We start from the raw sequence: 25,559 nt of genomic DNA on the forward strand, positions 1-25,559 counted from the left end.
TATCTTTTGGGTTTGTGTCTGGAGGGGCAGTAATAGTACGTTCCTTGATCGGAACTCTTTGATGCTACATTGGTATCACAATTGGTATCACATTGGTATCACAACTACAAAAAATACATTTTTGTTCTAAAATTGCTGTTGTCTGTGAATATTTCCAGTTTATCAGCACAGTTCTTAGCCAAATTGTCTACAAGACCCAGTGAGTCTTACTAATTCATATGAGATTTCTACACCACATTATGAAGACATTAGTTAATGGGAGAGAGCCCAATGCATGATTTTAAAATCAAACTTCTGTCAAGAGCCTGCCAAGCTCTTTATCCTACACTACACTTCTTAGATTTTAGGTTATTTTAGGAAAGCCTCTTGATCATATGAGATGCAGAATTGTTTAAATTAGGACTGCTCAAAACCATTGGTCAGCAAAAACAGGAAGGTCAGATTTGATGAAGCAGGCCCTTTACAACTGGATCTCTTTAAGGTTTCATAGCTAAATAAGGGTGCCAGGTGAGATCTGGGATCCCATATGTAACATGCCTGAGCAATCTTCTTATTTCTAAAAACTTGCATGCAAGCACCACATAAGGAGACATCAGCTACCCTCAGTGTGACCTCTTGGCCAGGAGGACCTGGAGATCTCCAGTTCACCCTGCAATGGGAAGCAGCACAAGCCTCAACCAGATCAGCCTCTGTCACATTTGCAGAGAAGGACACAGCCCTGAAGATTTTTTAGAAACTCAAAAGACAAATATTAGGAATGTAAACAGAAGCACTGAAGTTCATCCAAGCCAGCTTCTGTCCCTGTTGTTCAAGTCAAACTTGTGAATCAATAAATACCTCTTGGCTTTACAGGATGGGATTTCTTTACTTGGAGAGTGGAACAGAGGGCAACTAATGATACAACTGTGCCATTCAGCAAAGCATCAACAGGAAACACTAGTGTGAAATTCCTCAGTGTAACAGATTTTTGGCTGAGGTCTTGCATATCATCTTTCTGAGGTTCATTCCTGCACTCCCATGAAAATGTTGTTCACCTCTATGCCTTTAAAGCATTCACAGTCATCTTTACCATCATTTAATTAGCTTTTTATCAGCGACGAACACTAATGCTCTTCTTCATATTATCTCCCCTGGGCCTAATGGCCCTGATGATTCTTTCAGACAGCTGTAGCCTCACAATTTATTTTTTGGCAACATTTCTTGCATTGGAATGAATGTGTTGGGCATTTGGGCAGTGCCAGCTTGCAAAGGGCTGACGGCAGATGGAAAGAAATCTGCCCAGTATGCCTTCACCTCTACACAAGCAGAGGGCCATCAATTTCCCCCATTAAGGAGTTGTCACGCAGCCCACCCAGCTGGAGGAGCATCTCTGATAGCCAGGCTGGCTGGCGTATGCTATTCAAATACAAAATGCACTTTAAAAAGAAACGAAAATATCATTTGTCGGCAAATTGAAAATGCGTGGCTTTGACCGCAGCCAATTTTTTAATGACTGCAATATTTTAAGTGATTATTTTTGCCACTTCAGATTGCTCCTTAGAGAGGAGAGGTTTTTTAATTAAAATCTAGGCAATGCAAACAGATGAGATATGAGAAGCAGAGGAACAAGAAGAAAGATGAAGAAAATTAATTGAAGCAGCATTGTCAATGGAGCTATAAATTAGATATTGTGTTTTTCTGGAAATGAGCCATGCAGGTTTTAGAAATTTTCAAATTTTGACATGATAGCAGGTACAAGGATAGATTAAGTCCCGATAAAATCATACTTTGTATGCAATGTGTCAGTCACCAAAGGTATTGAGACAGAATTTAGGGACAACTTCAAATTCTAAATTCTGTGGATTTGGCTGCTAATGCTCCTGGCCTGAAATTCCTTCTTTAACCAAAGGAAAGAAAACAATGTGATTAGGATACCTTCCCATGAGAAAAACAGAGATTTAGTCTTTCCCATGTTCTATATTTTTACGTCATTTAATGTAGGCTACAGAACAAAAACCTTGGCTGCACGAGCAAGCCAGGAGCACAGAGGGTTATAGTGCACTTTCTCTTTCCAAAACAATGGGATGAAACTTGTCCTGTGATGTAACAAAAAACTTTTTATAAAGTGTGTTTGCACTCATCATTTCCCACTATAGACTGTTATTCAAAGGCTAATGATCAAAACACACTTTGCCTGTTTATGAGTGATTCATATGATTTGTATAGTTCTTAGTTTTCTAGGACATTTCATGATGTTTGTAGAACACCAATTGGTCTGGTGATGACCGGTTTCCTTAATGAGTCATTTAACTGGCATGATCTGAGCTATTCCTCCATGCTCTTGGAACTACTGATGATTGGAGCACTCTGCCCTGAGCATTATCTGCTCCTCTGAAAGGAATGGTGTGCATTTACACCACTGTAAAATCAGAATGAGAAAAAATCAAGCAAAGTTGTTTCTACTCTTTGGCATCTAATGGGTCAATTCATGTTATTTTTATTGATGTGCATCTCCCATTGACCTGTGAAGATCAAATTCTTTCCTTCTAGGAGGCAGGAAAGACCCCCTGTGCTTGGACACCAGCTCAGAGCTGATGCTGGCTCCCTGCCATCCCTCCCAATGCTTCCAAGCCGCAGGGAACTGGCATGGAGAAAGGTGTAGGCTCAGCATTGCTGCCCAACATCAATTCTCAGCTGCCCAAATGACTCACAGCACTGCAGCCAACCACCTGTCAGTTCTAATGAACTCCTAGGCATTGTATCTAAGTATTATTATTTTAATTACAAGTCTGTTTATTAGGGAAAAAAAAAAAGGAAGAGCAATTCCATCCATGGGCCAGGACACAAATGCCTCCTCATGGGCGCAGCTCAGAACGGCCACAATCTGAAGGCAGCTGGTAGACAGGTTTTGTGCACCCTGCACTGCTTTCTTCAAGTCTCCTCCCCTCTCACACTCCTCCTCCCACCCACAGAGAAGCAGGAATGTCTCTCGGATGAGGTGCAGCAGGAAGTCTGCCTATCTCTTCCCAGGAAGATGTGGTGGATAAGGGCTCCTGCAAGGCAGAGCAGCTGGCTAGAAGGCTAGGTTTGGCCCACAGAACAAATACTGCCTTGATATATCTTATTCAAAAAACAAAGGAGTCTTGTCAGAAGAATCTATCTCTTTGTAATTGTGACCAATATGAGGTCATAGCAATTTCAGTCTGACATTTTCACAGTGGCATACACAGAATATCACCTCTCCTCCTTCAAACAAATACATTCAAACTGATTCAGAAAATGGATACCTGAACACTTCTTAAAGCAAAAATTTAAAAGGAAAAGGAAAAAAAAAGTCTTGTTTATTTTAGCACAAACAAACCCAAAAGATATATATATATGGATCAGGATGTTTATTTAAGAAAAAGACTATCCAAAGCCATTCCATTAATTAACAGAGTATTCAGACATTTGTAAATCTACTCTGGAATGAGGGAGGATCAAATAGCTAAATCAACCTTTCTTTTTGTCAATTCCCAGGCCTGTGTGCATGTCTTCTCTGCTCAGAAACACACAACAACACAGTTTCATGAAGGACCTGCAGATCTGGGCTGTGCACAGCCCTGCTCTGCTCAGGGTGTGGTAAAAGGTCACAGTGTTTTACACGTATTTTCAGCATATTTTTCTGAGTGTGACTCTTTTCTTTTGCAACTTTCCCTTCTGCTACACTGGCATGCATATCTGGGAAATGAAAATGAGCTGAATGGTGATGACCTGTTATTTAAAGGGCTTACTGAATCAGGATACTGGGATTGGAATATTTTTAGAGTTTATTGGTCATGCCCACAGTAATAAATAATATGGATCAGTTACCATTCCCTCGTCCTAAACCCAACCTGCTCAGTGAGGCTGGCACACACCTGCCCCCATTGCCCCATCCCCTGCCAGGCTGCACACACAGAGCTCAGCACCAGCAGCCTCAGGTGCAGTCCCCAAACCCTGCAGAGCACACAAACCAAGCTGTGCAGCTGAATGGCAGCCTCCAGCCCCCAAAAGAAGAGTGGCTGCAACTACTGTGAGCCAGCAATTCTGTATCTTGACTTTTCTCAAAGATAGTCAGTGTCACTGGGTTAACACACCAGATACATTGTCACTCTGGTGTCTGTAATGATCCATACTGCTCTTTTCCAATGTGGAAAAATTCCAGAGACAGGTGGTTTGGTCTCAATATTATTTTTGTGTAATCAAAGCATTGCAGAAACTTAAACTCTAAGACTACTGAGGTTGTCTTCCTTCTCAAAATTAGTTTTAGAGCTTGCACAACCAATTTTGGACTAGGGCAATCAGAGAAAACAAAAGAACTTGCAAATGTTCCTCAAAGCTCAGCAATTTCTGGTCAAATATACAATATATATCAAGTGCCCAATGAAAGCTGAAATCAGTTTTCTATTCCATAAGAGTAGAGCTCCAAGGAGCATTATTGACAGAAGTACAGCATTCTTCCATGCATTTCAGCAATCTCAACCACCAGAGCATCATCCTAGCCATGCTCAGTTGTGAGGCCATGCTCATGCTCAGAGCTGTCACTGGAAATATTGAAACCCAGTCAGGAATTTATCCTGTTCAACACCCTTCCACAGAGCCCGACACAGATAAACACGTTCCAGTGGATCCAATTAATCTCCTAAGGATTGCTTGGCCTTGCTAACAGCATTTCTCTTGCCTTTTGCTGTCTTCTTTGGAACCAAAACACACAAGGTTCAATGGCTTATCTCTCAGCTTGCATCCTGCTTCAGTAGCCAGGTCCAGCTGCGTCTGCAACCAGCCATGTGCTTTCAGACCAGCAGCAACTGCTCCTGAGGGCAACAGGAAATGCAAGGAAATCCCTGGGCCAAGCTCAAGCAGACTGGGAGAGGAGGAGGAGAAACTGTTTCCCAAGCTGGGCACAGGAAAGTTCCCACAGTGTTTGTTGAGAACACAGCATCCAAACCCACGAAACTGGAGTGAGCGAACACATTGCTGCAAATTTCCCAGTAATGCTCTCACTGTCCACTCCAATGGTGTTATCTTCAAGGGATGTACCCTCAAAGATGAGCCAGGGACTCGGTAGGCAGCAAGGATGACACCACTCCTCTGTGAGGGGAGCGTCTGCCTAGGCGGATGCAGACTCTGCTGTCTAAAACAGAGAGTGGTCTAATGGCCTAATCTTACATGTTAGATTCTCAAGGAATATTTTTAAGGCTAGTTTTTCTAAAATATTGAGAGAGGATGGGAGGATATGAATTGAAACTTGTATGGCACAAACAGGCTTGGGTATCAGAGAATAGGTCTTGTGAGGTTGAAATGAAGTTCAGCATCGTGACAGTGAATATGGGGACTTTAAGCACATGGGTGAGGGTTAGAGAAGGTAGCAGGAGACATCAATGAAACTCCAGAGAATCATAGAATATCCTGAGTTGGAAGGTACTCACTAAGACTATCAGAGTCCAACTCTTGGCCTGCCCAGGACATCCCAGGGATTACACCACATGCCTGAGAGCACTGTCCAAACGCTTCTTGAACTCTGTCAGGCTGGTGCTGTGACCACTGCCCTGGGGAGATGTTCAGTGCCCAAACACCTTTTCCTGATGGGCAGCCTACATCTCCCCTGACAAGCTTCATGCCATTCCCTCAGACCTTATCACTGGCCACCAGAGAGGAGATCAGTGCCTGACCCTCTGCTCCCCTCGAGGGGAAGCTGCAGACAGCTACAAGACCACAATTTGCTGATCTCAGTAAAAGTGTAAAGAAAAAATTGTGAATTGCTATACAGAATTTGTGAACAAAGATCAGGACTATTTAGCAAGTTCCTGTTGCCTGGGAAGCAAAAAGACTTGTAGAAAAAAGGGAACTAGAATTATCTGTGATGGAAGCTACCCCTGTAACACTGTTAGGGTTTCTCAAATATCATTCTGTATGCCAGTGACTTTGGCTATGATGAAGAAATCTCCTATAGCTTTCCTCTATGCCATATTTAATGTCATTAGCACAATCTACAAGGATTCTTACCTTTCTACTTATATAAAATGTTACATTTGTGGTGAGATTCAAGGTGTTTTAAAGAGAATAATAAAAGATTTTGTAAAATTTATATAATATTCCAATATGAAAGGCAAAAAAATAAGTCCAAAAATTTGTTCTTGGTGTTAGAATGCTACGACAGGTTTTATGCTGATCTGATGTAAATCTTGACCCAATTTATAGTCTTACTTTTGACATAACATGAAATTCACTTTGCAAAATCTGTTCAGATTATATTTGGCAAGATTGTTCCTGAAAATCAGAGGAAGACTGCAGCAAGAGCTAAAAATGAAATGAGTGAAGGAGTGCTCTGGTGACAATACAGACACACTGCAGGGTCCCATGGAGAATTAAAGGCCTGCCTCACACACGGCCTTAATCCAGTGTGCCTGCACCACAGTCTTACACGTAGCCTCAGCCTGGTGTAAGTGGCTGCACACAGCCAGAGGTCAGCTGGAAACAGGCATTTGCACATTCCACTTGTACCTAAAAAAGAAGAGGAGCTTGGAGGAACAGCAGGTTGGTGAAACCTCACTCATGTCACATATAAGGCTTGACCTTGATGAGGTTTCTGTCTAGAAACTCTCAATGCTCAGTGATCCCCAGGTTTAGGTCCTCTGTCTTTCATAAATGCCTAGCTGTGTGTTGGCACAAACTAAGTGGGTTTAACTAAACGAACCCCAAAATAACATCTACAACCAACCAAAAAAAAGAATCATAAACAGCAACAAAATATAGGCTTATTTGCTAAAGTTTAGATGTTGTTTATACATGTTTCAGAAAGAGCAAGCAGTGTTTAGGCTTGGACAACTGAGAAAAGTAACAGTGCCTGTGGTACATTAACCCTTGCTTTTCTTTCACACCTTCACATATGTGGGCTGGATTTCAAAATTCAGAGATAAGACTGACAAAACAACAAGTGTTAACCAATCACATAATATTCATTAAATATGCAGGACATTATTTGCTTCTAAAATCTTGTGCAAAATCTTTGCCAATGTAGTTTAAATGACCTTGCTGAAGTAAAAAAAAAAAAAAAAAAGAGTTAATAAGATGGCACTATGACTAGTAGATTAGAGGGAATATTTATATCTTAAACTATTAATTTGAAGCCATTTGTATCAGGTTCTGTGGGAAAAGGATGAGGCCAAAACCAAACTCTTACTGCCCTCAGTATTCAACATCTGTTTCCTGTGCAATTGCCAAAACCATTAACAGCATCATAAATGAACCCTGACATCAAAACTGCTTTTGTGAATGAAAATAGGATGAAACCAGAAAGTCATCAGCTGTTGAACTTCTGTCTGCTTTGAAACATAGACAGCAAGGATCCAACTGTTTTACAAATATTGAATAAATCTGCATGTGAAGATCTGTGCACAGGGATCTTGTTGGGCTCCTTAGAGTTTTTCTCAAGGAGGAATGGATCTTGGTCTTGCTGTATCTCACATATCAAAACAGGATCATACTGAAAAAGAGACTCTTGAGGAGCAGCCACTACTCAAATTCATGCTGCAATGGAGATGGGATTTTCACAGACAGAAAAATTGGGAAACTTTTTTTTTTTTGTGATTATTTGTGAAGTGAGTAGTTGTAGCTGAACAAGACCAAGCTTAAAAGCAGGTATTTAAAATATCTAACAAAAAGACTTGAATTTGTTTCAAAAATATTGCATTGTTTTGCTAAAAGGAAGCTGTTTTCCATTTTCTGTTACATGATCTTTGACATGACAGTATAAATGCCATTTTGTTTTGGTCATGACAGAAAAGTTGCATTGTTTTAGAGAGCCCCAATGGGATAGAGAAAGGGTAAAAACAAGCTAAAAACACCCCAATGCTGGAAGCAGATGGAGTTGCCCGAACACCCTTATGATCACAGTTTGGTGAGGTCTTACTGTCTTCTTCTAGTTACAAGAGTAATAATAACAACATTAAGCCATGGAAAATCAGACTAACCTTAACTGTGGCCCCAGGAAAGAAAAGCCAGTTGCCCGTATCCACAGGATCCAGATTATCTTCTAACACAACTTTTCTGTGAGCAGCATTTATGATCAGGACGTTGTCCAATGCCCAACAGGCTTCATACACATCACCAGCAAGAACATAATCCTGTTTCCACTGAAAATGGATGTTCTCCCCTTTAGCATCTTCAGGAAGGTACAAGATGTGGATGATTGTGCTGATGTTGGAAGGGGCACTGAAAAAAAAGGATAGGGAATTAGACCTATTTTAAGCCATAGTCGAGAACACTTTTCCCTCAATTAACACTTTTACTAGGTGTGACACAGTTGTGCTGACATCCCTTGTAAGCTGGTAAAGCCCCTACAGAGATCAGAAAATACCTGCCCCGAGGCAGAGTCCCACTGTGCCAGGCAGGACACATCCAGCCCAAACAGGGGGTCTGGCTTCAAGGAGAGTGCAAGCTAAGGCAATAAACCACAGAGCAGTGCAATGTTTGGAGAGCAGGAGGACAGGATAGAGCAGGACCACATCCATGCTCAGTGCTGGGCACAGATGGTGACTGGGTATTGTCAGGTATTTTGCAGGTATGGCCAAAAGGAAGTGTTAAGGACACTCATTACAAAAAAGGTCTCACAAAATTTGATTTTTTGCTTCACCAAAAGAATCTGCTGACTTCTGATGTCTCAGTCTCTTAAGATTTGGATGGAGCAGAATGGTTGGAGAGAAAAGCTAGGAATTTTCTCTGACAAACATGTCCTTCCAATCCCACACCCCTGCTGTCAGGATAATTCTGTGCATGGGGAGGGCCAGGTTGTCTTTCTTTCCATGTTCTGCTTCAAGAACAATACAGAAGAAACAATCCATTTGTTCTCTCTCTTGTTGCTGAAAATAAAGAATGAGGGGTGGAGAGTCAGACCTGGAGCATTACTATTAGGCAGTGATTAGGGCCTTGAGCTCTTCAGAGAGCTGTGAAAGGATTGAGGTTCACCCTGAAGAAGCTGGGGATGTGTGGGAGGCTGGGAGGAGGTGACCTCAACTGACCAAAGGGATATTCCAGACCGTGTGACACCATGCTCAGTACATAAACTGGGGAAAGAAGGAGGGAAGGGGCGTATTTGGAGTGATGGTGTTCGTCCCCCAAGTCACCGTCACACGTGATGGGGCCCTGCTCTCCCGGTGATGCCTGAACTCCTGCCTGCCTGTGGGAAGCAGTGAACTAATGCCTTGTTTTGCTTTGCTTGTCTGCACAGCTCTTCCTTTCCCTATTAAAGCGTCTCTACCTCAACCCAGGAGTTCTCTGGTTTTTACCACTCGAGTTCTCTTCCCAGTCGTGCTGGTGGGGGAGTGAGGGAGAGCCTGTGTGGGGCTGAACCTCAGCAACCCCCCAGCGTGTGAATCAGCTGTATTCCAACCTCAGGCTGCAAGCAGTTACAAAACCGAGGTGTGCGAGATGTCAGCTAGTCAGCGTTCTATTTGCCTTGTTAGTGATGCTTTAAAGGGTGAATAGTTTGTCAGAGACAATTCAGAGCTTTCAGGGAAAAAGGGCACCAATAGCTTCCTTTTATAGCAGAAAACAGAGGAACATCTCTTTTGAAAGCGAAGCAAAATGCCGAAAAGCAACAGCATTTGTCCCATATTCACACCCGGAACGTGCCCCCACAAATGTCCTGCCCTTGCTAAAGGCTGTGTCTGTCACCTGTCTGTCACCTGCGGTGCCCGGAGGCGCGGTCCGGGCCCGGCGCCCGCACACAGCCCCGCCTTCCCGAGGGATCTCTGCCCTCCTTCCCGAGGGATCTCCGCCCTCCTTCCCCGAGGGATCTGTGCCCTCCCTCCCCGAGGGACCTCCGCCCGTCTTCCCGAGGGATCTCCGCCCTCCTTCCCCGAGGGATCTCTGCCCTCCCTCCCCGAGGGATCTCCGCCCTCCTTCCCCGAGGGATCTCTGCCCGCCCTCCCCGGAGCTGGCATCCACCCACAAAACACAACGCCTCCTCTTCGCAGGTGCCCTCCTGTCCCGTATCTCCCCAGCTCTCCCACCGTTCCCTGGAGCCGCATGCAGTGCTGTGAAATCTGCTGAGGCACATTCAAATAAACGCTGCAATTCACACGGAGCCCGGCAGAAACGAGCATCCTTCCATAATTCATCCTCTCCCCTTCGCACGACATTGCTCTATTGACCTATTTTCTACTGCTGGCTCCAGCATCAAAGTTGAGGAAAGAGAGGTCAAACTGCATGCACATTAACTTCACAAAAAATTTGGTCTCAAGGGCTTGTGTTTGCATCCTCACAACTCTTAAGTTTCCCAGCTTGCAGAGCTATGAGAGCAACTGAGCTGGTGTTATGGTCTAGGTGTGTAATTTTGCATCAATGTGAGAAAAATAGAATGCGTTGTATGGTTACTCTGAGGCAACTTCCGTGCCTGCAGTGAATTACTCTTGCTTTATATTTTTTCTGAGACAGGAATTAGCACCAATTGTTTTACTGAAATTTATGGTTTTTTTAAATGAAATTGTAGTTCCACTCCCACAATGAGTTGGAGGATGAGATACTGAAATACACAACCTTCCAGATAGAGTTTTGCTTCTTCATCAGAAATTAGGGTCCCTTTTGCTCTGCAGTTTGCCTCAAAGGACTGAAAATAGGCTCAAGCAAGTCACTTGTATAGCACTGACACTGAGGTAATGCAGGAAGGCACACTGAGATGCTATGAGCACATTACATATAAATAACAGCTTTTTATTCCCCAGTTGCATAATTATGTTTGTATGCCATTGCACAAAATGCCTTTCCTATTATTACTTAATAAAATATCCTCTCTTAGAAAAGTCCATCTTTGACACTAGCTGTCTTTAAAGGTGTGGATATTGTGATGAAAATATTTAAATTTTCCATTCCTAATCCTTTGCATCTTCATGTATGCCAGCTGGTTTAAAAGCAAGGCACTATTTCTCATAATCTTGTTATTACAAGAATGTTAAGAGCCACGTGTTCATATCAAATTATAAAGTGTTTTTATTGAACATTTTAATCTACCAAAGTAGAAACTTGAAACATTATAAAATATGGCCCTTGCTGACATTAAAAATGGTGCTAAAATGCAAAAAGTCATCAAAGTTTTGTTTTTTCAGGCACTTGATCCTGCTGGTTATTGGAGTTGCATTTTAAGTGTGAAGTGATTCTCTTCCTCACTTCCCACGTAGTCAATGGATGAATTTGTGATTTACCAAACCTGGTGGCATTTCTGCAATTAGCCAGGAATTTCACCCCTCGTCTTTTGTATGAACAAGGAGAACTAAAAAGTTAACATATAAAACAAGTTTTGAAAGAGCCAGGCTTAAACACCACCCGCTCAGCTGGAAAACATGAAAATTATTAAAGAGCTGTAACAAACCTAATTTTCTCCAGCTGAGTCCAATCTGCAGAAGTGTTCTTACTGTAGGACACCGTGATGCTGGGATCTGAGTAACTGAAGCGACATGAGCCCGATCCTGGGAAAGCAATAAAATGAGAAGAGTTAACGACACAATGAAGCATAAATGATTCTCCAATAACCACAGTTGCTGACTGTGCCTTTGTCACCTTATCACTTCTCCCCATTTTAAAGTGCTTTGATTGATGATGAAATTTCCTGTGATCTGTTGCTGAAAGTAAACACAAAATAATGCATGCTTTATGAGTCAGAAATAAAGTAGAAATGATAAATCACAGCAGTGCCATGTAATCTCTGCAAATTTCCCAGGGGAAGCCAAGTAAATTACTTAACACCCCCAACTGCAGGAAAAAACCCACCATCTAATGTTTAAACAAAACCTTCTTATTAGAGAATAATCCACACAGCAGAATTCACAGGGAAAATAGTAAAAGACTGTTTTTCATATTACTGTATAAATAAAAAACTCTAGAAATAAAAATACAGTGAGAAGAAAATATATACAGAATTACTTGAGCCAAGAGCAAATGTGATTTAGGCATTTAAAAGAACAAAGATATTACAAAATTAGTTATTTTAAGGTTGCCTGAAGGAAATTAAATTAAGAAATCATCCAATATACTCCCTAGATCCTATAATTAATAACAAACACTTGATGCTGATCTGGGAATTTCAGAACATTTTACAAAAATGAACTAATTAAGCCTTATGGCACCCCTGCAAGGTAGGGTAATATATTTACTTTTGATTTATAAAAGGGAGCCTTCTGGGTGTTGTCACAAAAGATGAGCTTAACAATTAATACATGGGGCAGTTAAAATAAGATGAAAACAAGACTGAGAAATTCATGCCAGAAAACATGATAAACAACCTGAGCTGTAATTAAACACACTAAAAATACTATTTTTCCTCAGACAGCAGATAATTCATCTATCTCAGAAAATTTGATGCTCAGTGAAACAGACACATCCTAGCCTTTGCTCCAAAGATACAATGTCATAAGCACTTGAGATTGAAAGCAGCAGACATCATGTACTTGCCATGTTTAAGAGAAGCAGCTCTCAATTAAAGAGCATCTCTGATGGCATCCGGAGACTACTGAGAGAGTACCACAGCTTTGCTCACACTATGAGTACATATGATATGCCACAAGTTGTATGTTATGTTAATGTGTGTCTCAGATTCATTCCATCACACTGAAAGTTGTGTAAATACATATTTTAATATATCTATAAATGTACATACACACTGCTGACAAGAAAATAGTATCATTTTCAACACGGAGTGGTTATTTTTGTAAAAGAAATAAATGGCCTGATTAAAAAGGTGTTAACCACTTGTACAAGAGAACAACTTACACATTTTAATGGGAACATATGTCATTAAGCACAAAGCTTGCAGCCCCAACTCCCCTGAGGCAGTTCACATTCACAGCTCCCAGCCCTACAGAACTGCTTTTCTGCTCTGAGACACACATCACATACCTCTGCAGGGGTATGAAAACCACTTCAAAACATGGGATGAAGTCCTGGGTCTAAAATTTTCTCTGATACATCAACTAGATTCCTGGAAATGATCCACAAAGTTGTTTTCCTGTATCTTTCACTAATGTTAAATTGCAAATAGAGTAACAGATACTTCTGAGCCACTACAGCTGCGTGTGGCATGTTCAGCTGGTCTGTCACATATTCTTGCTGTAAAGAGGCACAGAATAATTAATATTGCAAAGGCAGCAGGACTTTGAATTACCAGCCATGTATCCAGAATGACTACAAAGCAAATGTCTGGTGATATTTTACTGACAAGGCATTTTATTTCTATCATATTAAAATCAAATGATGTCAGGAAAAGCCTTTGCATTTCACATTTGCCCATCTGCTGAGATGGTCTACTTTATGAGCAACATCTGCTGTCACTTCCTACTTCTGTGGAATTTAGGAGTTCCAACCCTTAATCACATTTGTTCATTTTATTTTAGAGGAATTCAGTTCAAAAATCAGGGAACTACAGCCAGTTTGATGTCTTTGGCCAGTCAAAGGCTGTGAGGTAAAACAGCAACATACTGAGTTTTATGTCAGCAGAAATTAAAATAACATAAACAGTAAAAATAACCAGCAATATGGACTTTATAACCTGTGCCATTCCAGTTAGTGTTACAATCAACTTTTGGTACAGTGCTCTTAACAAAGTGAAGTTGAAATATGCTGCTTAAAAAGGGGAAAAGGCCAGATTTGCTGCACAATCAGCATGAAAATGTTGTCTGCTAGATCTGAACACCCTCAACTCTGCAATGAAGATCAAAGCCGTTGCTTAAAATAAATGATTTTGCAAGGTAGGTGTGGTATTTCACTTTTGATGCTGGAAAAAGAGCAATGGAGACAATAAAAAAAGGAGAGATAAATGCTGGGTTTTATTATTATTTTAACCATCAAGGTGTATTGTATTAAGATTAAAGACAGTTTGGGAAAGTCCTCAAGCAGCAATTACTGGATGTGATGACAAATGTGTTTTTATCAGTGTTTAAACCCTCATTTTGTATGTTCTTGACTCAAAATAATAAGACATTAAGATTATTTTTCATGTACCTATCTAATTCTGCAAAACACAAACTAACAAAAAAAATTTAAAAGTACTGATCTGGTACTTGAATCTTTTACAAAACTAATACACATCCTAGTTTACATTCGGAATTTCTCCCCAAGGAAAAGGAGGAGGGTGAACATGAATTGCACTACAGGACAGAGTTTAGTGAGATGGTCTTGCAAGTCACTGCTTTTCAATATAATTTTCAATATTACTTTCAATATTACTATTGTTTAGTACTATGGCTATTAGTCCCTATCACTGTTATTTCAGTAATCCTAAACTAGGATTATTTCAACTAGAAATCTGCATTTTGGATTCTTGCCTCTACCTTGACCAGCAAATCTATATTCTGACTTTCTGAACAAAAATATGATCAGAACTCAAGTAATAACATCACAGGAATTGGGGCCAATTCAGCTCGAGAGGGAGGTGTCCTTCCCACAGCTCCCAGAGATGGTAATAAACAGTTTGTCAGCTCTGAGCAGAGAAGCAGGAGCAGGATATCATGCCATAAATATTCACACCTCCCTGTCCTCTGAAGGAAAAGTTGTACATTAAACCTTTTGAATGAGATTAGATTTGGTTTACTTTAAATCAGGAAAGCTCAGGATTTGAATTAGCCCTGAAAATGGGTAGTAAAACCTGCAGGATGATTACTGTAAACAAGTCTGTGTTAGTAAACTACTGCATTAAAGAAAGAATGTTGTTTATTCCTTAAGATGAGTGTGTCACAGCAAGATTGATGTCTTGGTGAGGTTATTGCTAGATAAATCTGGCTAAGAATCAGGATTATACTTTCAATATTAAGGGTTTGCATGTGTAATTACCTATTGGGAGCAGGGGCCACCCCAAACCATCCTCCGATAAAGAATAGACAAATTTTTTCTCTACATGCATAAAAGACAAGATTGCCCTTGTGTTTCAGGAACAAAGTATTTCTTTCCTTTGGAGTTATTTTACTCCTTTTGATAGACTTTAATCTGATGTTCACAGACTTCCAAAACTTTCAGAGAAAAGCTAGAGTAGAGACAACCTTAATGGATTTAATTTTAAATGATACATTTGAAGATCAGACAACAATTTTGTCTGTTATCAAAAATTAGAAGCAGCTTCTGTTATAAAACCCAGCCATTCCCATATACTGAATATTCTGAAACACTAATTTATTTGGCTGGAGCTTTACATGTTTGGATTTTTTCCCAAGCCAAATAAAACAAAATTTTCTTAAAGTTGAGTCCAAGCACTGATGATAATAGAAGAGGGTTTTGACTGGCAGAGTATGGGATTGCTAAACATGTCCTAATAACTGCTTTGTTAATTCTGCTTAGCTAAACAGGAAAGAATAGAAAAGTGAAACAGAAGTATGTTTCTCAATTGTTTTGCTGCTTGTTTCACAGCACAGGTAACCCATAGCCAGGACCTGACAAGCACTGACTACTCTAAGCATATCCAACTGAAACAGTCATGTTTTTTTGTATTTTTTAATTTTAGGTCTTCTTAAGGTGATTTTGGCCATCTAAAGTACTGGTGAATATTTTAGCTATCTTATTTTTTAAATGCCATGTAGGTAGCAGTGCTGAGAGCGTAGTATTTCAGGAGAGATGTTATGAAGGCACCACATATCAGCTGCTTGTATCCAGATATTCTGTTGTTTGTATCCAGGCTGACAATGGCAGGAAAAATTAATTCTCACTATGGCTTTGCCTCCAACTGTGTCAGATTTACAGAAACCCAAGTCGTACAGCTGTTGGTCTCTAAGATTTCTTAACAACATTGATCAGAGCCGGTGTTTTGCTGAGATAAAACTGGGTGCCATCTGCAAGGGAAGCAATATTTTGCTCCTTACAGAGTGTGATGTCCTCTGCCTCTTGACAACTCCTTGATAGCTCCTGTGAGTGCTTCCGTGGATAAGCAGATGGGATATCTAATGCTGGCTTTAAGGAGAATCAGTCTAATGGGGACTGCACAAGAAAGATGAACACAAAAATTGTGCAGAAGAGTTCAAATTGTGTCCTGAATGCAGTCTGAAAAACAAAAGGGCTCTGGGAAGAATCCCTTATATCCAATGCTACTAGATTACATTTATTAATTTTGTTAACAAGATGAATAATGATTAGTGTTTGCTAAGGATTATAATTTTGTGATATCACTTGAATTAAGCCAGACTGGATAATATAAACGACTATTGGTCAAATCTGGCTGGCTTGCTAATAGTTTTTCCAATGTAATGAACCATACAGTTTGGTATAATGAATGGTCCATGGGTTCTGATATTTTTAATGTGTATGTTTATATTGGCTTTTGATCAAGAAGAAGATGGTTTTAACCATTTTAAAATACGGAATATTAAGTGCTGGATGTATAAGATGCACTGATACAAAAATATGCAATGCACTGTTCATTCCATTCTGTTTCTGAAAATTTTCTCAAGAGAAGGTCACAAGAGCATTTTTATTTTTCTTTGAAGTCACAACTTTGAATTTAGTTACAAATAAGATTTTTAACTATGACATTTTAGATCTTTAGACTTTTTAAACAGCTTTTCCTTATTTGTGGAGTGAATTCAGAGTACAAATAGGTATTTTGAGTCTCTAAAACATATTCAAATTACAAAGTGTAAGAACTGCATCATATTTTGTAATCATCATCTATCTGTTCATGGAAACAAATATTTTATTGCTGGCTGCTTTTCTTTCCCTTGTGGGAAAAGGATTTTAACTGTCTGTACTCTTGTATGTGTTCTGATAAACAATCTGAAACAAATATCTGGCCCTAGGAAAAAAAATGCCAATGGTGTTTGCCTTTCATAAAAATCAGATCTATTTTAGCATTAGTGAGAATTACAAATTTAGTAATGTAAAGTCTCAGTTATTTATTTTCTGCAGGTTTCTGAGAGCAGCTAATTTTTGTTCCACTGTCAGATTTAGGCTGCTGCTCCATTTCAGAAGTACTGGGTAGTTATTTACATCTAAATAAAACTAAAGTGTTGATTGATGAGCAGGCTAAAAGCCCCCACTGTAAAATTGTAAAAGATGAGGAGAAGAATAATTAGTAAATATATTTGATAAAAATCAATCAGAAGAACTTCCTAAATGAAGTCCTGAAAGTTAATCTGAGGCTAAACCCTAGGAGGATGGGGCTCTGAGCAGGCTGTCCTTGCCCAGTGTATGATCCTGGTTGGAGCAAGGAGCAGGTGATCACCCACGGGTTCCTTCCCATCCACCTCCTGCCAGGATTCCCAATAACAGCAAATGTACTTTTCATGAATTAATGCAGCTAATTTCCTTTAGATGAGAAGTCTGAGGAAATACTTATCTGGTTCAACTTCCTCTTAGTCTATTTATATTCAGAGATCTGATGTGCTTCCTGCACTCACACAAATTTGTTCTCTTCTAATGAACAAGCTCAGATCACAATTCATATTGCTTTTTGTGCTGAAAACGTTAAGGAGAGAAAAATAAGCCAAGCAGAAAGCTTCATGCCAGTGTCCAATTTATTCTGATGTAAAGCTATTTATAGTGTCTCTTTCTGAGATACAGCCAGCAGGTATGTGCTTGGGTAATAAGTCTGTTGCCAAAGAAATAATTACATGATGCTAAATTTAACCATGCTTTTAAGTGCACCAACATCATATAACAAAGCACCTAGCTGAAGGCAAAGTGAGCAAACTTGCTTAGACCTGCTGAAATGGACACCCAGGAGCTGTAGCAACTGAAACAATAGCATCATTAATGCTCCCAAAATACTTGCAGTTGCTCTTGGATGTCTGACAAAATAGCAACCCCTGTGTTAAGGAAGCATTTTCTACTTGGGTACCCACATTCTGCCCTTCAACATTTTTGTCATTAAACAATTAATGTCAGACTATGTGGAAGTCCCCTAAATGAGAGGGTGACCTCTCAATGAAGCTGGGCAAAAAGTAACTGATCCTGTGTGAAAGTAGCTCAGTAGTACACTAGCACACATCAGTAAATAGAAAGAGATGCTTTGTGTAACTGTGTTCAGCAGGCAGCTGTGAAGGTCTATAATCAAGAAAATGAGCACCACAAGGTATTAAAATCCTGCAGGAAAATATGTGAAGTTTTATTTAGATCCCTACAGCCAGTCCAGTCTAGAGGCAATAGAAAACACACATTGGTCCTTTTACACAGCAGTCTCAAGAACTGCTGTGTAAGAGGAGCTGTCTTGAATATACAGATATGAAAGTCCTTTCTTTGGCTGCTTTAGTGAAATTCTCTGGCACCAAGAAAATCTGGGAAATCATTTTTCTCAAGCCAGTTCTGTGCTGAGGTGTCTCTCTTTTCTGAAATCTAGTAAAGCTGATTGCCTGCCTTTAAATTTATATGCAGGTAGATAATAACTAGCTTGGTAAAAATTGGTTTTTGCAATTCCTGATAGGGTTTTCTATTTTTATCTGCTTTTACTTTTCAGTCCCTCACCCACTGAAGGAACAGCCAGGACTGTTTTGATGAGCTGGGGGCTTCTCAGCCCCCCCCCCCCCCCCTTCCCCCTGGGAACTACAGATGTTTTGTTGTTCAATTCAAAAATGGACCTTTTTAATCATAGAAAAGTGTTATCTGTGTACAATGATATGAGCAGGATTAAGATGAGTCTGTCTGTAATCCAGCATTCATTATTTGCAGTGACCAATTCCGTAATGGCCCATGTTTGACTGCAAGGTGGTGGCACGGCCACCTGCCCTGGATCTGAATCCTGAGGCTCTTTATCTTTTCTGCTTTTCTCCATGTAGTAAATCTTTAACGCTCACATTTTAATTCCCAACAGTGGCTGAGAAACCCTGGTACAGAAGTAATAAAGACAATATTTCATTGTAACCTTGGGCTAGCCAAAACAACACAAATCATTTTGCCCCAAGGCCATTAAAATGTCTTTCAAATGCAGCATCAACTTTAAAGCCTGGTTTCAATCTGGGTGCTTAGGCAGCCCCTCTTGTAACACTCAGTGACATAAATAAACAACACCTAACATTTCCATATGCTATGTGAAGATTACTTGATGATATGACTTACCTGTCTTATTCTTTCACATCAGATGTAATGTATAACCTATGCATCAACACAAACAGTTTTTCTACCAGAAAAGGAAAATTACTAGGTTTCATGTCAGACAATGGCAAATGGCAATTTGGGTAGCCAAGCAAAAAATGAAAAAACCAAAAAAAAAAAGATCCACATTGTTTTATTGGAAATGAATGGGAATGTTTTATTGGAATGGGAAATGAAGAAAGCAGAAGAAACGCAGAATGGTGAATGACACCAGTTTTGGTATTGAGTCATGTCATATTAAATTCTCAGGCTTTTTCCAAATGTGTAGGAAAGAAATTAGGACAAAATAACCTGAGGGTTCGAATATTTTTAATGCTGTGCTCATGTTGCTTAGAAGGGACAGAATCTAACTCAAGTAACAATGAATCTGTGGCCACCAGAACTGCCCCTCCCTGCTAGTACCACTGTGAACACCGCTGTGTGGATTGCCATGCCTGCACAGGAAACCTGGAAGGCACTGGAGAAAGAAATTTGTGTGACTGAGGGAATCATCCATGCAGGTGACTAAAGCAAAGGAGCTGGCTCAACATCCCTAAAACATTTGGCACCACAGCTTCCTCTATGAGGTTTTTTGGTTTTCAGCTAACAAGATAGTGATGAATTTACACGATCAAGTGCTCCTCCATGTTAAATTCAGAAGGGATTTGTTTTTCACTTTGGTATTTCTCTACAGATGTGTGAGTAAATTTTCCTAGCAAATCTGAAGGAAATCTCTATCCAGTTATGCTGAGGCTGTCCCACAAAATGCTATTACAGCATTTGTCAGTCATCCAATAGCTTCTGCTAATTATAAAACTGACTAAACAAAACTGGAAATTAAGATAAAATGATCAGCAGTGGTTCCTTTCAGCCAAAGCTAAGACCTACATAGCAAAACATGTTTGGAAATGTTCTATCGAGTGGTCTGAATTCTAGCAGAGGATAAACAGCATAAAAACACTATGGTCAATATAACAGCTGCCACCAGATCTGAATTAAAACACGACAAGAACATAAATGATAAATGTCTCCAGACTGTTACATGGGACCAAATGTAGTCATCATTGTTCTCATGGCTGAGCCAAAGTGGAATTGGGGTATTTCTGGTGGGAAGCAGAAGGGATCATCATCCCATGCACATCTCTGCAGAGTCCTGCAGATGCTGCTCTAGGGGACAGCCCTAGCAATGAGAAACTGCTGTTTGCTCCACAGAAATACATGGAGCTCAGTGAATCAGCTGCATTATTTATTTTTGTAAGATTATTTTTTGTTCATCATGGTCGTCTATTTGCTGAGGTTAATAGAGAAGTAAATGTGAGTTCTGAAGCACAGAATCCTATCAGGTAAGGACTAATCCAAAGGGCGCATTCAACAATTCTAATGATGATGCTGATGATATAATAATAATAATAATAATAATCTGTAGATTGAGCACACATCAAGGTAAAATAGTATTTACATTATCTACATAATACAATAAATTTTATAGTTTAATTCTGCAAGACTACGCTGGTAACAAAGGCAAATTGCCACTACAAATGATAAGTGGAATAAATAATCCTGAAAAAAATTGCATTTTACTTTGTAAAGGTGATGACCACTATCCATGCTTTGTCTTCAACAACCATCACCAAGACCATTAGACCATAGATTTTTCTGAGTAAAATAGCTTTCACATAGATCCTAGTGACCTTGGTAATTCAGGGAGAGAAATAAAGTCTGCTGCTAATGATTCACTAACCTGATGTCTTAGGGTGAAGCAGGTCATGACATGAAAATCTTTTGGAATTATTATGTCAAAGATCTGCATCCAAATCAGTGACCCCTACTCGCAAACTAATTAAAAGCAATCAATAGCAGATTTTAAATAGTTTTCTGAATTACAGTCACAGAGGGCTGTGAAATCAGCAGCATTAAAAATAGACTGTAAATACATGAAGGCACATAGAAATCCTTGCTATGTGCATTGCACATACACCTCACCATTTAAAAAACAGGACAGTATAAATGTAAAGTCACAACAGGTAATACAATTACTCTGCAGTTAAGTACAGCTGATGGTCTGATGGGGTTTAAAAGCTCAGGAAATTGGAAGTGAAGACAGGGGTGATTACTCAACCAGAAAATAAAGTTGCAAGAGTAGAAAGTGTGTTGAACAAGATTGGAGAAATTATTACTTCTGTTACTGGTTTAAGTGATTATACTGTAAGATTGCCAATGAAATATTTATGTATGTAAAAGCAGAGAGTTTGGCATTTTATTTCCTTTGCAGGAAGATAGAAAATGGGGAAAAAGTGGGTACTATAGAATGCTAGAAAATGGGGAAAAAGTGGGTACTCTAGGATGAAGTAGTAACACCCTTAGCAAGACCTCTGCACCCTGAATTACGAAAAAGTCCTGAATAGTTTAATACCAACAGTAATATTTCTAAATAATATGTTAACCATATTAAAACCAGTAGACATACACCTTTACCCTTACTATAGGGTTCCATTAGAAAGATATTAAGGGACATTGATATGCTGCTGGTAGGTGTTGTTAGTGATTGTAATAGATTAATTTAGTACATGTGGAACCCTCTATGGAATACTTGTCAAATGCTTAATCAACAATTAACTTGGTCAATTAATTTGGAGCAATGGCAGCTGCAATAGATGGCAGAGAAGTGACTGAACGATATTAAAGAAGGTAACAACAAACTGTAACTCTTGGTCAGCCCTGAAATAGGTGGGTGGCTGATTATTGTTGGTCCCTTCCCACTGAAATGGTCCTATCCTATCCTATCCTATCCTATCCTATCCTATCCTATCCTATCCTATCCTGTCCTGTCCTGTCCTGTCCTATCCTATCCCACAAGCAGAGGGAGAAAAGGGCCATTCTTAATCTACAAGTAAGGTCCAAATGCTTGTGGTTTCAGACCAGTGAGCAAATCACAACATAAGTGACCCATCTTCTGGATAATATCTGCTGGGATTTTCCTGAGAGGACAAACACAGTCCATCTGGCAAAAGCACAAGGCACTCGCTCAGATTAAAGCCTGATACTAAAACCTCACTGAAAACTGTTTTTACTGAAGGTTGATGTGCTAGATTTGATTCATGTCAAGTCTTTTCTTTAGCAATAGTTAAGGCATTAAGCATATGATCCATGCAGAGAAGATGCCTAAAGAATTTCCAGTGCCTGGCAGCCTTCAGGCACTGAAGATCACCTGTGCCCATGCATCTCATGATAACAGCAAATAATGCTCTCAGAGAGCAGCCCCTTCCTTGCCAGCTCTGTGGTATTCTCAGAGTCCACCAAAAGTGTAGGGACTGGTTTTATTATTTTGTTTATTGCAGGAAAAGTATTTTGCATCATATTGAGATTCCTGTAAGAGGTTTCATTCGTCAAGATAAGTATTTACACCAATATTATACATACAAAGTGACCATAACTCAGGTCACTCATAGTCAATTAGGGAAAGATGGTTTATGATTACAAACAGCTTTTAAATACTGCAGGTCATGTATTTGCCATACAAAGATAGTTTTGAAGGGGACCGAAAATAAGGATTAATGGTTGACTCAAAGTAAATCCTGACAGGTTAGGGAACCCAACTGTTGCAGAAGTTGTAATATTTTGGAAGGGAGAGGTCAAGTCCGAGCTTTATCTCCACATAACGCAAAAAGCTTTTGAACTTGTGTCTATTTCTTTGTTTGCAAGACTAATGGCTTGATCCTTAAGAAGCAAAACTGAACTGCCAAATGTTTGTTATATTTGGAGGAGTATTCCTTCTCAGAAGACAAAAAATCCTTCACCCATAAACAAATTTTGGTTTAAGGTAAAATAGTAGGAAGGTTAGATTTTTTTAGAAAATTAGGGGGGAATAATTGCTAATTGCTAATCCTGTAATGACAGAGGATCTTTGTGACAATGGCATGAAAGTTGAAGGGAAAGCAATTTTAAAGTAGGATGTGCTTTACAAACATTGTGTATTTATCCAGTATATGATACTGACAAAGTCATCTTGTTTTCTGAGGAATGTGAAGGAATTTTCATAGCAAAGCTGAAAAGTCAGAGGTTTCTCTATCAAGTTATTCTCATTTTCAAATACTGTTAATTAGCCAGAAATGGTCTTGTAATACTATGGCATAAGGAGAGGGCCATGGAACAAAGTTTTTCAAGGCATTATTTTCCATTAATAATTTTCACATTGTTTCACATGTGGCTCCAAGGAGCACCTGCCCTGGAGGCCAGGCTGAGTGTTGATGCTCATTGCAGCATCCTCAGCTGCAGCAGAGGCCCTGCAGAGGAGGGAGGGACAGGAAGAACCTCCCGTGCTGAACTGCCCACGCAGAGCCTGCACAGCCCACACTGCCTCCAGAGCACCTGCTGAGGAGAACACCCAAGGAACAAGCTTAAGCACAACAACCTGCACACCTCACACCTTGCCATTGCTCCCTGAAAGCCTCTCCTCTTCTCCCCATGGGATTTGGTGTCTCTTTCTGCCTGTATTTAGCTCAGTTGCTAATCTCTCAGTACAGTCACCTTCCACCACGGTGGCCCGTGTGAATGACAGAGCACGTTCAACCCTGGGGAAGCCCAGGGATGCAGCTGAGGGGAAAAGGCTCAGATTTGGAGATAGAGAATATTTCAGCTAATGAATCAGACTAATGTTGTGCGGCAGCTGAGTCCAGAGGCTTTTGTGCAATATCCTGCAATTCCCAAGCTGTTGAATCAGATGTTCTGGCCCGAGAGAGCCCAAAGGCATTGCTTTAAATATCTCAATTAATCCACTGAACATTAAGGAAACTGCTAGACGTGTCAGTGTTGGGTCTTGGAGAAATGTAGTGATAGGTGATTAAGACAGTTGCAGTAATCAAAATTTTCTGCACACTTGGGCACAGAGTGCATGAGTGTAAATATCTCCCCAGCCCTGGACCAGTTCTGAGTGGATGCTACATGACAGACAAGTTCCTCGCATTCAGAAAGGATACTGCACATTAATGTTGTCCTGTGTGCTGAAAATGCCTTACTAATTACCTTTTCATCCTAATTAAACCTTCTTTTTAAGTGCACCTTTCCAACTGCCTTGGCCTTTAAAGAGCAAAACTACCAAATACATGATGCATGAAGGAAATCACACAGAATATCAAGTAATGAAAAATTCACTAGTCTGTTACCCTCCCTGACCATGGCATTTTAAAGGATCTGGAATTCATGGTGAAACCAGAATTTAGCTTCAGAATTTTTAGCTTCCTTTCCTAGTTCTCTACCTCCTATACATCTGCAAATACAAAATTCCATCTGATAATTAGCGGCAAGAGAAATTAAAATGTGGACTCTTTAATAAGGCCAAAGCTATGTGACAAATATAACATAAAGACACCCTCAAAGGATTACAGCTTAAGCTATTCTATGGCTGATAGAAGGTGGTAAACATTCTTTAAAATAAAAAGCAATTCCCTTGGATCAATCCCTAAATAGGGTTATGATTAAATCGGACATTTGGGAATAAGCTGGAAACTGGATTCTAAAGCCAAGTATTGCTGAGCTCAGCAGCAGTCCCCTGGCTCATGCTGGCTTCTATCAGTTACAAAAGCAATCTGCATTGTATTTCAAACTCATCACAGACACATGGGGAAACATGATACATTTTCAACTGGCTGAAATTTGGTTTACTTGGATGTGCATCCACCCCTCTCTGCTCCATCATACTGAGGATTTTACTGGTTCCTACTGGTATGGGTTCAGGTATTCTTATGATATATTCATGAAAATCCTGTCATACAGAGTATTTCCTGCTCAGCCTTTTCTTACCCCTTTTTTATTTGACCCTTCCCATCTGATAGGCACAAATGCTCCTAGTGAAATACCAAGTCTCCTTGTGAAAGTTCTGGGAGCCTGCACTGTTCTGCAGTTCACCCGCAGCAGACACCAGGCACTGGGCTGTGACAGCACACACCCTACCAGCCCACTCACCTTACCCTGCTGTTAACCACCCTGGGTCACTGCAGGAATAACACAAAATAGGTTTTTGCAAATTTTCATGAAAAGTGAGATTCCTCCATCGTCGCAAGTATAGAAGTCACATCTCCTTGTGCTTCTGTCAGTGAGCAACACATCCCAGTGGATCAAGTGAGCTGCTACCCTTCCACTGTCTGAATGAAACTGCAGGGCAGGAACAGGCTGGTTTTCATCTCAGGTACCCAATATTTATGCCTTGATTCAGCTGAGGATTGGAGACATTTTTTCTGGCTTTTTAAAACCAGTAATTCAAAATAAAAGTTTAGATACCAGTCCTTAGATATATTAACGCTGCAGTCAGAAGCAGGTACTGATGACTTCCAATACCCAAATGAACAATTTCAGGTAAAAAACAAATTTAAATGATGTATTTCTAGGATTTTGATTTCCAATCCATTAAAAAACCCAAGCTGTTTTCCAAGCTGCATGATTGTTCTTATTTTCAACTGAGATTTCCAGAGTTTAATCACACATCTCCTGAGATACGTTTGGAGAATTACTTTTTTAAAAATAGG

At 40.0% G+C, this 25,559-nt stretch overlaps 1 protein-coding gene across 1 annotated transcript in view; it reads right to left on the reverse strand.

Moving 5' to 3' along the window:
- RELN (reelin) overlaps positions 1 to 25,559 on the reverse strand; it is a 275,407-nt gene that overhangs the window by 116,331 nt on the left and 133,517 nt on the right. The window contains exons 9-10 of the mRNA XM_041405399.1: positions 11,369 to 11,465; positions 7,974 to 8,214 (exon numbers count right to left, since the gene is read on the reverse strand). Of these exons, the coding sequence (XP_041261333.1) occupies positions 7,974 to 8,214; positions 11,369 to 11,465 (338 nt within the window). The remainder of the gene's footprint in view (positions 1 to 7,973; positions 8,215 to 11,368; positions 11,466 to 25,559) is intronic.

This window comes from Onychostruthus taczanowskii, unplaced genomic scaffold, assembly GCF_017590055.1.
Source record: "Onychostruthus taczanowskii isolate IOZ18803 unplaced genomic scaffold, ASM1759005v1 scaffold23, whole genome shotgun sequence".
NCBI lineage: Eukaryota > Metazoa > Chordata > Aves > Passeriformes > Passeridae > Onychostruthus > Onychostruthus taczanowskii.